A 14,728-nucleotide genomic window follows, 5' to 3' on the forward strand; every position below is an offset into this window, starting at 1 on the left:
TTTGTGTTTTTTTTTTTTTTTTTTTTTCCCAAGGCTAAGCTGACGATTTCATCCACGTGATATAGCTAACCAGTTGGCTTCCTTTTTTTTGTGAAGTCGTGAAGTGCGAACCTTTTTGTATCTCCCTTTTGTGCGCCTTCTCTGGAGAGATAGGTGGATGATCGGTTTCGCCAAATCAGTATAACATACATGAGCCTATGGGCGTGGACCCTTTCTAGAGAGTCTGTTCTTGCGTGAAGGCCCTTCACCTCCGGGTGTGTCCTTCCTTTTTTTTTTTTTGGTCCCTTCCAGTTTGTTACTTCCCCAAAGGAGTCACCCGAATGAAAGGACGCAGGGACCCCTCCTCGCTGAGCTTTCACCTCCGTACAGAAGCCCTTTCTGCACAAATGGGCTGCCTGCGTTGACCGGCTGGACCTCCCCCCTGTGTGCATAGCCAAACGTGTAGCACGACAGCGGCAGCGCGAGAGGGGTCACACGTCTGTCACCAGACTTTACACAGGCTGGTGCACACGTGGCCACGTCAAAATGAGGAAAATTCTGCACTCGAATAAGCTGATCAAGGAGAATGGAGATATGCTCAGGCGGAGGTTCCACGTGGGTGGGTACGCGAGCAGCGACACCTTCAACCCGAGTATGGCTGCCTACATTGAGGGAGCCTATCAGACATGGCGAAAAGACAGGTAAGTAGTGAAGTGGTGAAATGGGGAATCTGCGAAGAGGCGCGACTGGTGGGAGATCTGCTCATCGGTGCGAAGTGACGCGGCGAAGTAGCGCGCCAAAGTGAGACCCTTAGACTCGCCGCTAACCCCCTTAGCGCTACACCACATACGCCCCTCCCCCTTCGCAGGAACTCGCTGCACCACTCATGGGACCTCTACTTCGCGAAGATGTCCGAAGAAGCGGGGCCTGTCGGGAGCACCTCCCCTCGCGTGCTGACCACGAAGGAGGAAGCAGAGAGGGAAGTTCGAAGCAGAATAGGAGGGAAGCTACTCCCAAATCGAAGCAATAGCAATCTTCGGATCACCTACGTCAACAATGAGATGCTCGATAAGGGGAGAATGGGAAACATCTACGACATTGCCCGAATAGTGCAGCTAATCAGATGGTACCAGAAGAAGGGTCACCTGTATGCAAAGATAAATCCCCTCCCCTTGCCGAATACGCCTCCATACAGTAGCGTGGTGAATGAAACGGATAAGAAAAAAATGAGCTACTCGGATTTTGGGTTCACGAAGGATGACCTAGATGCAGAATTTTCCTTCGACTTGCCATCCATTACTGGTTTTTCCAGTGATCAAAAGGAGACTAGCACATTGAGGAGTCTAATAGACAGATTGGAACAGACCTACTGTGGGACGATCGGATTCGAATACATGCACATAACGGACGAGAGTGTTGTGAATTACATCGTAAAGAGGATCGAAAAGGATCGCAAGTTCCAATATGATAACAAGGCGAAGAGAAAGATCCTAGAGAACACAGCTAGAGCTTTTATATTCGAAAATTACATGGCCGCAAAGTTCGCTACTACGAAGCGGTTTGGAATAGACGGATGCGAGACGCTCATTACGGGGATGAAGGCCCTGATCTCAAGAGCGGCGATGGTACATATTGATAGTGTCCTTATGAGTATGTCTCACCGAGGTCGACTGAATGTCCTTTTTAACGTACTACACAAACCGCTAGAAAATATGATGTCTGAATTTAGGGGGAAGACAGGATTCACGGACAACATTTGGGGGAACACAGGTGATGTGAAGTACCACTTGGGGGTCGAGATTGATCATTTGGATGAGGAGTCCAATCGGTACATCCACATGGGGATAGTAGATAATTCGTCTCATCTCGAATCGGTGGATCCCATTTTAATGGGACAAGCTAGAGCACAACAATACTACTGCAATGATAAGGAGAAGGAAAAGGTGCTACCGATCACCATCCATGGAGATGCCTCCATCGCAGGACAAGGCATCGCATACGAGACCTTACAGATGTCGAAACTACCCAGTTACGACGTCGGAGGGACCATACACATTGTCGTGAATAACCAGATTGGATTTACCACGTACCCGGTGGATGCAAGGTCGGGGAAGTACTGTACGGACATCGCAAAATGTATCGACATTCCGATCATCCACGTGAATGCCGATGACCCGGAGGCAGTAACATACGTCTTCGAGTTAGCACTGGATATACGGAACAGGTTCCACATCGACACAATTATCGACATCGTTGGATATCGCCGATTCGGACACAACGAGCTGGACATGCCGAAATTTACTAACCCGTTGCTCTACGATATAATAACGAGGCATGAATCTGTCTTAGACCTCTACAGTAAGAAGCTAATCCGCGAAGGAGTAATCACTCAGGAGGAGTTTGAGCAAAACAAAACCGATATATACAATCTGTATGAAGAAGTATATGAAAAATCAAAGTCCTTTGTTCCGACCCCGAAGGAGAAATACCTCCCACAGTGGGAACATATGGTAACTCCGCAGAAGTTTTCTCCCTCGAGAAAAACAGGAGTGGAAAAAAAGGTCCTCCTTGATCTGGGGAAGCAAATCTTCACCATACGGGAGAACTTCCATGCTCATCCGATTATCACCAAATTGTTTAAAGCACGTATCGATAGCCTAAACACAGGAAAGAACATCGACTTCGGTACTGCAGAACTGCTAGCATACGCAACATTGTTATCGGATGGATTTCATGCTAGGCTCTCCGGACAGGATTCCCAAAGAGGGACCTTCTCTCACCGGCATGCAGTACTCCATGATCAGCTTACCTACGAATCGTATAACATCTTCGATGCTCTCAAAACACCACACAGTATAGAAGTGAATAATTCCTTACTCTCCGAGTATGCAGCTTTAGGCTTCGAAATAGGGTATAGCTATGAACACCCAGATGCACTAGTCGTCTGGGAAGCCCAGTTTGGTGATTTTGCCAACGGGGCTCAAGTTATGATCGATAATTACATAGCTTCGGGAGAGACCAAATGGAATAAGCAATCCGGTATAGTAATGTTTCTCCCTCATGGGTATGATGGACAGGGCCCTGAACATTCTTCTGCTCGAATTGAACGGTTTCTACAGCTCTGTGATGATAGAGAAGACATCGCCACGTACTCGGTGGAGAAAGACAAAACGATTATACAACAACATAACATGCAGGTAATTAACTGTACCAAGCCATCCAATCTATTTCATGCTCTGAGGAGACAAATGCATAGATCCTTTAGGAAACCTCTCATTGCAATCACTCCAAAGAAGATGCTCAAAATGAGAATGGCATTTGATATAATCGAAAATTTTGTCACATCGACGGAGTTCCTTCCTTACTTACCTGAACAACAAGCACACAAATTAAACGCCAAGGATGATATCAAACGGATCATCCTCTGCTCTGGACAAGTCTATTACGATCTTCTAAACTATAGAGAGGCCAATGAGATTAAAAACATTGCCATAGCTACCATTGAGCAGTTATCTCCTTTTCCCTTTAAACAATTCATGCAGGATTTACAGACTTATCCAAATTTGCGAGATGTCATTTGGGTTCAGGAAGAACACATGAATATGGGTCCCTGGTTCTACGTCTCTCGACGTATCGAGGCAGCCATTCAGCAGCTCAAAAGGGACAATCCCGATTGGGACATCGCTGTGAAGCAGGTCTTCTACTCTGGAAGGGACGTCTACGCTGCGCAGTCCGCCGGAGACCTCAACCTCCATCTCTACCAGCTCGACGAGTTTCTGCTTGACGCGTTTAACCTGTCTAAGGCGCACCACATGCACGCGCACAAGTACGCCGCGGTGGCGCATGGGAGCGGCACGGTGGAATAGTGGAGCGGCGCGGTGGAGAAGCCCATCGGAGCAGCCCATCGGAGCAGCACATCGGAGCAGCGCCGCGGGGGAAGTCATGTGCCTCAAAAGAGGGAGCGCGTCTCGCTACACCTGCACGACTAAGCGCGTTCTGACAAGACGTCCCAATTAGGGCAACCACTCCAAGCGGGGGCAATTATTATTTTATTTATTTTTTATTTTTTTTCTATTCTACACTTTGAACACCTGCGAATGAGGCGGCACTGGAGATTCTTCATTTTCGTTGAGAATTTTCGCCCGGCTCTCTCCCGTCGCGTATCGTAAACGGAGTCAGATCGCAAAGTGAAGAACTCCGAATGGGGTGTACGTGTGGAGTGGGTTTGCTAGTGCATCCCTCGTGTCGTTAGATGGGTCCACTTTGTGGGGATCTCCCCCCAGATGGATATGAAGAGCACACACCGTGTAAGAAGTGGCCTCTAACATGTTGCGTTTACGTTGCGTTTACGTTGCGTCTACGTTTCGTTTACGTTTCTCACTTTTATGGACGGGCAGTTGCACCCCAAGGGGAGCGTAGACAATAGAGAGGGTACATGTAACGGGGAGGTCTCCTTTCGGAGGGCCCCTTAACCGTGGTGTAAAAGTCTACCCATGTTGGGAGCCACTCTAGACAAGCAAAATGGCTTCCATCTAGGGGTTACAAAAAAAAGAGAAAAAAAAAGAAGCGCGGTGCGAACGGCAAGCAGCGCAGAACCGGACAAGAAGTGATATAGCAGCGGCTCAGCAGCCGTCGAATAATCGCCACCTGCCTAACAGCCTACGCGCCGGCCTCCGTCCGGGTGAGGAGCCCCTTTCGGACGAGGTACTTGAGCATAAACTTCGTGTAGAAGTCGGTGGGAAGGCCCCGGCCGTGGGTGTGCTCGCGGCGTGGACTGTCCTGCGGCGTCCAACACAAGCATACGAGCTTAAACGATTTGGAAAAGGATTTCACTCGGTCGTTATGGACTGCCTTCAGCCGGTCAGCATAGGAGTTGTAACCCCATTCGCAAAGGTACAGACGAACCTTTTTGCTGAAGCGACTATCATTGCACATGGCATTGAGATCTTCATACTTGTGGTCAATTATGTGGATAGAAACATCGTCTCGATGGTACCTCTCAATAACGAAGTTAATCAAGTCACACTTCTTCCTCAGGATGTCGAGGTAATACCTGTGGTTAAGAAAGTGGTAGTCTCTTTTTTTCGTCTTCTCCTGGTGTTTGAGATATTCCAGATCGACATTATATGGGTCGTACAGATAATCATCCTGAAGATCGCCCTGCTGTCCTCCCTTTGGGGAAGCCTCTTTCCCTGCGAAGTAGGGTGACTTGAAGAGCTTCTTCAAATTGGCGATGACCGGGTTGGAGTCGCCCTCGCCCAAGGAATCTTCCTCCTTCTTAAGGTAGTCTTTCCCAAAAATGCGAAGAAGGTGGGAATCCTCCTTATTAGAAATGTTAACGCCAAACAGTTTGAGAGTGTATTCAATATAATCGGCATTCTCCATCGTAGAGACGACATAAATGGGTTTTTTAAAAACATTTATGTTATGATTAATCACATCGACTGCACATAGATTAAACGTCCTGTGGTTCTGCCTCTCCTCCTCACTTAGCGCTTCACAAGGGTAACGATACTGCATCAGGTGGGTATACGCATCTTCCTCATACGTCAGCAGTAATCTCCTCGTTCTTTCAAATTCGGTTCGAACCCATTTCGGATCGACTCCATATCGCTGATACAATTTGAGGTTCATTTTTTTTTTGTAAAAATCGTCAAAATCGTAGTGGAAGCTGGGGAAGACATTCACCAAATTCTCGATCTTCTTATATTTGGTGATCTTGGATGGGTTGAAAGTGCCTTTGGTGAATTCCTTCACGAGATTGTAGATGTGTTGTTGGGCTCGCTGCTCCATGTGCGACGTGGTTAGGGTTCCGTCTGGGGATGCTGCCCCCATTAGCGGTTGCTTCGAAATTGCTTCCTCGAGCTTCTCCTTCTTTTCCTCCCCGTGGAGATACTCACTCACTTGTTGCAGCTTCTCCTGCATGACGTTCTTCTCTCGACAAATGCGCAGCATCTCGTTAATGTCATAGTTGTGCTTAGTGCATATCGCATCGATCTCGTCAAAGACATACTTAATTGAAATGACTAAGTCTTCTGTTGTTTTGACAAATTTGTATAGATAGAGAAATCTCGAGTAAAGGAACTTTGGGATCAGTTTCAAAAGAATGAAGGGGTCGTCACTCTGGGGGGGAACAACACTGATTGGCTCTCCTTCCGTGAAGAGATAACTCCTCGATTGGACAAAATTGTACAAGGCCAAACCATCGATGGGCTTCCCATTGAAGAGAAGAGAAGGGTGGTACCCCTTCCAGGTGTCTCTTCCTCCCACAAACTTCCTCTGAAATAAACGTAGAAAGGTCAAAAACGCGACAACAATCTTTTCCTGCTTATTCATGTTTATCACTCCGTCGAAGTTAAAAATGTACATGTCGTCTGGATAATAGTTTAGGATGTAGGGCAGTTGGTAGTTTGTGTCTTTGTATATGAGGGGGTTCTCCAAATAGGTGTCTTTTTCCCCACCTCGGTTGAGCTTTATGTAGTCCTTTTCCTTTTCCAGATGGACATTGGCTAGCTTCTGATCAAATATGGGCATCCTCTTTACGTCCTTCACCTCTATATCTTTCAGAAGGTTGTAGATGCAGATCCCCTCGTCGTAGGCAGAGGTCGTATCGCTACTACTGCGAAATATGTTGACGTTCAGGTTTGAGTTTATTTTCACCTCTTCCGCTTCGAATTGGTTAATTTTGAGACTTTGCTCCTTTGGGTCCGTTTGGTTTGGCTCGTCCGTGATGAGTTCCCCGCTGCCGTCACCGATGCGTTTACCGCTGCCTTCTCCGGTGCCTTCCCCGCTATTTTCATCGCATCCCTTCGCCGCTTTCCCCGCCTTCCCTGCCTTCCTCGGCTTCCGTTCCCTGGAGGCGCATCTCCTTCGTTCCCGCGGGACAACCGAATGGCTGAGGAAAAAGGTGGCTTGCTTGCTCCCCTTCGCGCGACCTTCGCACACGTCCAATAGGAGCAGAAGAAGCAGCGAAAGTAGCAACTTCGGGAAAGACATTTGGCTATTTTTCAAGAAGTAGAACCCTCCCACCCGCTTCAACGTACTGCTTACTTCCTCAACTGGGGCCCACGAAAGGTGGTCCTATTTCACAGTAGATTCCCCTTTCGAGTCTTTCCTTCCACCTCGATACGTTTATGTGAAAAAAAAGGGGACTTTCCCCCCCTTGGGACCCCTAACTATTTGTTGTTTTCCCTGTTAATCACTCGGAGGGGGCACATCCCCATTTGGCTTTTCCCACCTACACCCGCGGGTCATACTCTGCACTATCGCGACATACACACACATACCGTACATTGCATAGGAATGAATCTCTCGTAATGGGCTCCAAGAAAAGCAGTTTTCGTAGAGGCGCTGTTTACCTTAGGGGGGAGAAGCCCACCTACACGCTCAGCTGAACGAATTGGCCATGCTATTTTTCCCGCGCAGAAGGAATGTTCTCCCTTTAGAGCACAAAAAAGAAAAAAATGATAATAAAAATAAAGAAAAAAATAAAATAAAAACACTACCATAAAGACTACCACAAAGACTACCACAAAAACTACCACTGACCCTACCACAGTCACTACCACCTAACAGTTAACTCATCGTGGTCGCAGCGCTCTGGTGCTGTAGCTCGTGCATCGGAAAAGTCCGTCCCATTTATTCGCAAAGCCTTCCTTCTATTTCTGCACCACAGAAGGGGACTGTATACTTTTTTTTTCTTTTCTCCGTCAACGACAGAGGCTAACTCACAGCGCAGATATAGCAGCTGTGCCTACACGTTCAGATCGGGCGGGGCTGCAAAAATGGCAACCCCTACACATAATGAAATCGATTGGCTTAAAATGAAGGATGGAAGCGGAAGAGTTCCCTACGTGTGAACTCCGCTTCAGTTGTATAAGTCACAAAAAAAAAGGAAAAAAAAAAAAAAAAAAAAAAAGTAAAACGGATGGTCGTGCTAGCCGCTTTCTCAACATATCCACGCGGGAGATCCCCCCCAAAATGATCCGCCCTCCTTTACAAAATGGGCCGATCTGCAAAGACGATGGGGGGATTTTTTTCCCTATGTAGGTGGACCCGTCTCGGTAGCTGCTCACCCCTGCGTGATGGAATAAACAGCATAGAGGAACCAGTAGGCCTTGGGAAAAATCTCATTTTCGCACTTATACTTTATTAAAAAAAAAAGGTAGTGCATCTTGAAGAAGAACAAAAAAGACACAAAGTACTGATTATATATATTCGCCAAGTGGGAATTTTTTTTCTCGCAATAAAAGACACCATTGAGATGGTTAAAGAAGTGCTCTTTCTTATTTGAAGCACCATTTGAGGCAGCATAGGAAGCACCATGTGAAGCCCCATGTGAAGCCCCATTTTGGTGTACTCTCTTCAAATTACTTATCGTAACTCCTACAGTATATTTTATGTTGTTCATGAAAATGCAGCCTACACTGGTTAACATCTTTATGATGTTATTTTCGTCCAGGTAAATTCTTTTTTTTATTTTTCTTTTCATTTTTTTTAAAAAGAGAAAACTTCCATCGCTGCTTGTGTTGATTGAGTAGATCGCTGCATCATCCCCGTTGTGATCTTCCTCCGTTTCGGTCATCGACGAAGAAGTGTCACTTCTGACGTTTGCGCTTTCCCGCGCCATCATCATGTAGGAAAAGATCGAATCGTCCATTTTTTTTTTTTTTTTTTTTTTAAGGAGCCTTTTTTCCCCGTCATTTTTCACCCCTTCGGCGGGTGTAGCGTTTTTATGTTCCCTTCCGTTTGGTGCCCTCTCCTTTTTCTTGACCCCCAAGCGGGGGGAAGCCCTTCTTCGCTTCTCCTTTGAGAAATACAAACTATGGCTACTTCCGTCGCTGTGGTTGCTGAGATGGGTGCTGTCGCTCCGATTGTGTCTAGTGCGGGAGTGACCCCCCTGCTGCTTCTGCTTCTCCTGCTCCTCCCCTTTGCCCGCTTGACCAATCCGTTTTGAAAACAAGGCATGGCCCTTCAGCTCGTCAAAGTAGAAAAGGTACGCTTCCACTGAGTCGTTATAATTGGCTTCATTAAATCTGCGCAAAGCGGATTCTTTGTATTCCCTATTCAGCATGTGGTTGTACTTACAGATGCAATTGCAAAAGTATCTTCGGTTCAGTTGCTTCCTCTTGTCACTCACAAAATTGAAGTCGACACTACACATGGAAATGCACAAATCTAGGAAAGAATTTAAAATAATGTCAAATGTGTTCATCAGCAGGGTAGTTTTATTTCCACATTTGCTGGACATGGGGGAGAGGCTACAATTGAGATTCTTTTCTTTCCTTTTTTTTTTATTAAAAAATTTTTTCTTCCTTAAGATCATTTCGGTCAATTGTTTTATCCTTTCGAATTCGCTTCCTTCCTGTGGGTTAACTGTTGTACTTAGGTCTCCTTCCTGCGTGTGTGACCTCATCACGCGTACACTCGATCTCTTTCTGACAATCTTCATCCCGTTGTGTGCCGCGAAAGGGGCAATCGCTGCCTCGGATGTATTGCCTAGATTGGCCTCCATATCTGACAGGTAGTAAAGGGTCAGAAGTAGGGGTATATTCATGTCTACACGCAAATGGGGTGTATCTTCGTATCCCTGTCCGTATGTGGCGAAGTACCTTTGGAAAAGCCGCCCTTTTCCTGTGTGCTCACCTGGCAGGTGCCCACGGAGAAGGCGAGACACTCGAGAACCAACACATCGATTGCTATATTTAAACAACAGCTTAATCGAGTAAGAAAGGAGCACATTCAAATATGTGCAAGAGAAGTAAACGTTATGAATATGCATGAAGAGATAAAAAGAATTTAATACAAAAAGGACGAACTCATTTATGTTGAACCCATTGTCTGCGTAGAACTCCTTTGTGTAGTTGTACATAGAGAGGTTATCACTGGAGTCACTATTTTCATAGGAGTTGCAATCCGATTCGATGAAATTGTCATTTTTATTTTGCGCGAATGTAAAAGGGACGTCTGAAATTTTTTTTTTATTCTTCCTGTTTAGTAGTGGACAGCCACTGGGTGATTGCATATATATGAAATTTTCCTTTTTTTTTTCTTGCTGAGATTTTTTTTTTTTTTTTTTTTTAATATATTCAGCTAGCTCCTTCGAATTTAGGAGAGTCTCAATTTGGTTGTTAAAAATCTTGTACGTGTACAATCTGTTTCTTTTAATTTTTTTTTTTATATAATCGTTATGTATTAGCGTGGTGTCCTTGTGCAGGCTAGCCATGTGCAGGTGGTTTCCTGGATGGATGGTATGCCTCTCACCCCAATGTGTTTCCTGTTCTGTCTTCTGCTTCATCGATGCGCTGCTGCACTGGTCCACTTGTAAAAGGTGATAATCTCCCTCGGTTGACTTTTTCATGTCTATCCTGTTCATATAAAAGGAGAAAAACTGCTCACTGCAGATAATGCTTATGCTTTTTATAAAGTCTTGCAGTCCCCGTGCGTTTTGCAAGCCGCCAGCAGTTTTCAGTTCGCTCTGGTAAAATGAGTAGATTCTATTCCATTGTAGGTTCTTCTTTAAAACATCCTGCAGTTCTTTCTCCGCATCGTACAAGGGGGTGCGTTGCCTTGACATTAGGGGGACGCTCTGGATGGAAGCTGCTTCGTCTACGTGGTCCGCTTGGTGCGGCGTCCCTGTGTTTGTTGTGCTGTCCGGTCCTTCCTTGGGTCTCCCTTCCGAAATGGCTTCCCCGGAGGGGCGGTTCTCCTGATTGGCGCGCCTCCGGCCATGTCTCTGCGTGTTCCCACCTGGTTTGTCCTCGCTACTGCGTTTCTTTCCGTTGCCACTCTGCTTCTTTCCGTTGCCACTCTGTTTCTTTCCGTTACCACTCCTCTCGTTCCGGTTTCCACCCCTCTCCATCTGCTCATCCACGACCTCATAGTTCAGACTCTCAAAGTCGCCCCTAATTTGGAACGCGTGCAACAAGCTTATGTTTCTACTAAATACGGCCGAGTAGTCCCTGCTGGCGTCCCCTCCGCTTGTCAGCGTGTCCAGCTTCGCCTGCATGTTCAGGCGGTTAATGTGCTCCCACAGTTTGTCATTCGGTTCGTCCCAAACCGTGTGGTAACCGTTTCGCTTCTCCCCCCGCTCTCCATCACTTCGATCGCCCTTTTGGTGAAGCCTCCCCCCTGCATGAACGCCCTTTTGCACATCCCCCTTAAAAAGATCCCTATTGTTAATCGAGCCAGTGATGTTGACTCCGATGTGGTCCTCTCCTCTAGCGGAAACCTCACGATACCCCCTCTCCCCTGCTTTACCATTACAGTCAATTTTAAAGAATCGATTGGAGCGCTCCTTTATCCTTTTGGCTACGTACATGAGGTAGGGGCTGATGATGGAATCCTCCCTCCGCGTTATTAACACCCTCGTGAGGTACACGTGAAAAAGTGTCGGCAAAATGGACAGGGAAAAATAGAGAAGGATGTACAGATGCTCATAATTTAACTTGTTAAACATTAGAAACATGTTTTTTAACTTATAAAAATTGTTGATATTGAAATTTGCATTCGATGCATGTGCCACTTCTCCGTGGCATGAGTGTTTTTTTTTCTTCTCCCCATAGTCGAAGTCACAGTTGTAGTTGCAATGGAAGTCACCTTGGTTGTCTCCTTCCGCATCGCCCGACGCGTGGGAAAGGAATTTACTGAAAGTTTCTCCCGAATGGGAGATTTTCTCCGTCTTAATTGTGTTTCCAACGCACTTGGATTCGCCACGTGTATCGTTAGCTGCTCCATGCTTTACCCCCTTCGTAGAAGTGGACAAATTGTGCTGACTAATAAGGTGCTTCTCTGTGTCTTTAAAGGTGTTACCACTTTCGTTCACTTCAAAGATGGAGCAATTTGTCTTCCTATTCCTGTTTTGAATTTCCCGTTTTTTCTTTCTTCCATCGTTGTGTTCATAATTTACAAAATCGCTGCTTTCGCTCGGGTAGGTGAACAAAAAGTTGTTTTCTCCTTCCGTCCGAGTCGTCGAATCTACGTGTTGTGTAAAGGAAGTGCGGTTGTACCATATGAGTGCACATTTGGACGTGTGTGCAGTGACCATTTTGCTAATCCAGCTAGCCATATTGTACTGCACTGGACTGTTTTTTTTTTTTTTTTTTACCGTTATGTTCATATTTTGCCTGACTGGTCAGGCAGTTTTTATCATTTTCCCGTAGCCCCGCTTCATTCACATCCTTGTTATCATAAATTCCCTTCAGACTACGATACAGCTCGTTGAAATAGTGAAAGTTGTTGAAGTAGAAGTAATACTCAACGAGGGTTAAAAAGTGCTTATAAATTAGGAGCAAAAATCGGTCATCCTTGTCTCCACTTGTGAATGTGCATATGTAGAGGAAGTGATTAAATAGCTCGCTATTGATTATTAATGTGTAGAGAAATTCAATGTATATGTCCGTTTCGTGGCAGCACAGGTGGAGTAGGTTGTGCACGAGTTGTTCATAACTGGTGAAGACGTGGAAAAAGCTGCATCCTTCTGGGCTTTTTTCATTATATTTTGCTTGCTTCACTGCGTAGTTTTTTTTTCCCCGTCTTCCTTTTAACCCCCCACCTGTCTCGCTGTTGCCGCTTCTATTTAGGCTGCTTTTTTGTATCTCCCCCCTGGTCGGGTAGCTTCCAGTTTCGCCCCCCACCTCGCACTTCCTCATCTTCAAAAACGTTACATATTTCTTTCTGTAGTGTGATAAGCTCCTGGCCAAAAAAATAACTTTCTCTACGAGTTCGTTCACTTTTTCATTGTACACAAAACTGGTTCTTACGTTTGAATGGTTAGTTTTCATCATTGGGTGTCATGTCAGGGGGGAGGGATTACTTCTATTTGTTGTATTTATTTTTTACCTGATCTGGTTGTCTCCATCCCTTGCCATAGGCCAGTTGTTCCGATTGAGAAGCGGAAGAGAAGGAACTGATTTTCTGTTCTCTTCCGTTCCCTGTTGCCTTTCAACTGATGGTATTTTTTTTTTTCCAAGTGACTTTTCCAAAGCGTTCCCAAAGTAAAGTTTTGCATCATCACATAATTCGATGTATTGTCGAAATTTAAGCTCTCCTTTTGGGTTTATATTTATTAGGGTTTAACCCTACCGAGTGTGTTCACCTTGCCCTGATGTTAACTTCCACGTTTATCTAACTTTGGCACTCCTCTCTTTCCACTTGAGAAGATACCCGAACGGAGGGCCTGCCTATTGGCACATTTGTTTGGAATTTTTTCCTAACACGGTTCAGTAGGCGGTGCAATGGGAACAGGTAGAATGAACAAGCGGGGGGAAAAAAAAAAAGCAATATTCATAAATGACTAACTTTTCTAAAGAGAAAGAATTGCCTTTTTTATGTACACCTTAAAGAGTGCCACATGATTTGTTGCTTTTTTTTTTCCCCTTTTGTATATTTCCCCCCTAAGAACTAAAGGGGAAAGAAAATGCAAACGCGGGACAACATTAACCGCTCCAGAATGTGAAAGTTTCCACCTTTTGGACGTGGAACAGTTGTGTTTAAGCAAGGGGGGTATATAAAGCTAAAGGGTGGCGAGCAGGGGAGGCGATACCTCAGTTTATGTAAAAGGTACGCCTCCAAGTAGGCACATATATACTTAAGCATGGGATATTCGCATGTGTCGGTTGCTAACGTGGGGGAATGGTCCCAACTCAACCACGCGCGCCAAAAAGGGAAAATCACAACAAAATCTTTAGAAACGTCTGAGCAAAAATGGTCGGGGGTTAATTATCTTCCCCACATCGTTAGAGGCGAATGTGAAATTGACTCTTTAACGTAAGAAATGATGCCTCCATATGAGGCTCCAAAGGGACTGAAGGACTACTCTTCGTAGAGCCCTGGTCACACGCAAAGGTGGAGACAATAATGCGTGAGCTTTGTGCACGCTTCCCTTTTGCGCGTATCCTTCTGGTTGTATTACCCCCATGGAGAGCGTGTCAAGTAGAGAAAATAAAAGAAAGGGACCCCCCCTGTGAGAGGCAACTGGACAAGACTAAATCCGTAGGGGACACAAGCGCCCATTCATCCGGTTCAACCGTGTCATTTCCGCGTCTATCCTAGTGGAGCAGCCTATGCTCATACACATCAAAAGGGAGACGTGCATCTACATTGAATGGCACCCATGGGAAACAAATACAACCTCTTCCTCATGCGGACGGCCAAAAGAACCTGTTTGAGGTATTCTCCTTAAAATGGCCGATGGTGAAAAAAGCTGAAGTGAAGCAGCTTCGTCGCCCTTCAAAGTATATATGACTACCACGGGGGAAAAATATTTTCAAAAAAAAGATGCGCATTGACTGCTGGGGAGGGAGCAGCGAGCGTGATTTCAAATTGTGGTAAGATTGGAACTTCCCTCTCTTTTTGTTGCTTCGTTTTGTTTCACCTTTTGGGGCAAAAAAAAGAAGCATACTCATGTGTACCAATGTACATGCACACTCTACAGCGAAGGTGCCAGCTGACTGCAAAAAAACTAAAAGTGCCCCACCACACTTCGCGCAACGATTTGTTATGTCTTTATTTCTCATCATTAATTACGCGTATCGCGGCTTTTGTTTGGGAAAACATAGAAATGGACCATTGTTTGTTTTTTTTTTTATTTACTCTACTTTTTTTTTCTACTTATTTATTTATTTATTTTTATTGTTTATTTATTATTTTTTTTACAACCAATTTTGATAATCTTTGGGCTACTCCGTGTGCATTTGGCTATTAACCAAAAGGGGGGAGAACTTCCGTTGGATTTTTTTTTTTTTTTTTT

At 45.3% G+C, this 14,728-nt stretch overlaps 3 protein-coding genes across 3 annotated transcripts; 1 reads left to right on the plus strand and 2 right to left on the minus strand.

Moving 5' to 3' along the window:
• Positions 1-525: 525 nt before the first annotated feature.
• C922_02616 (oxoglutarate dehydrogenase (succinyl-transferring), E1 component) lies at positions 526-3,845 on the plus strand (the record flags this gene model as incomplete). Its single annotated transcript, XM_008818215.1, has 2 exons — positions 526-680; positions 848-3,845. 2 exons carry the CDS (start codon positions 526-528, stop codon positions 3,843-3,845), a joined length of 3,153 nt encoding a protein of 1,050 aa, XP_008816437.1.
• A 793-nt stretch (positions 3,846-4,638) lies between these two features.
• Positions 4,639-6,975, minus strand: C922_02617 (hypothetical protein; the record flags this gene model as incomplete). The annotated part of the gene is made up of 1 exon (XM_008818216.1): positions 4,639-6,975. One exon carries the CDS (start codon positions 6,973-6,975, stop codon positions 4,639-4,641), a length of 2,337 nt encoding a protein of 778 aa, XP_008816438.1.
• Positions 6,976-8,050: 1,075 nt separating this feature from the next.
• Positions 8,051-12,764, minus strand: C922_02618 (hypothetical protein; the record flags this gene model as incomplete). Its single annotated transcript, XM_008818217.1, has 2 exons — positions 8,051-11,955; positions 12,086-12,764. 2 exons carry the CDS (start codon positions 12,762-12,764, stop codon positions 8,051-8,053), a joined length of 4,584 nt encoding a protein of 1,527 aa, XP_008816439.1.
• Between the last annotated feature and the right edge of the window lie 1,964 nt (positions 12,765-14,728).

This window comes from Plasmodium inui (assembly GCF_000524495.1).
Source record: "Plasmodium inui San Antonio 1 unplaced genomic scaffold supercont1.9, whole genome shotgun sequence".
In the NCBI taxonomy this organism is placed as follows: Eukaryota; Apicomplexa; class Aconoidasida; order Haemosporida; family Plasmodiidae; genus Plasmodium; species Plasmodium inui.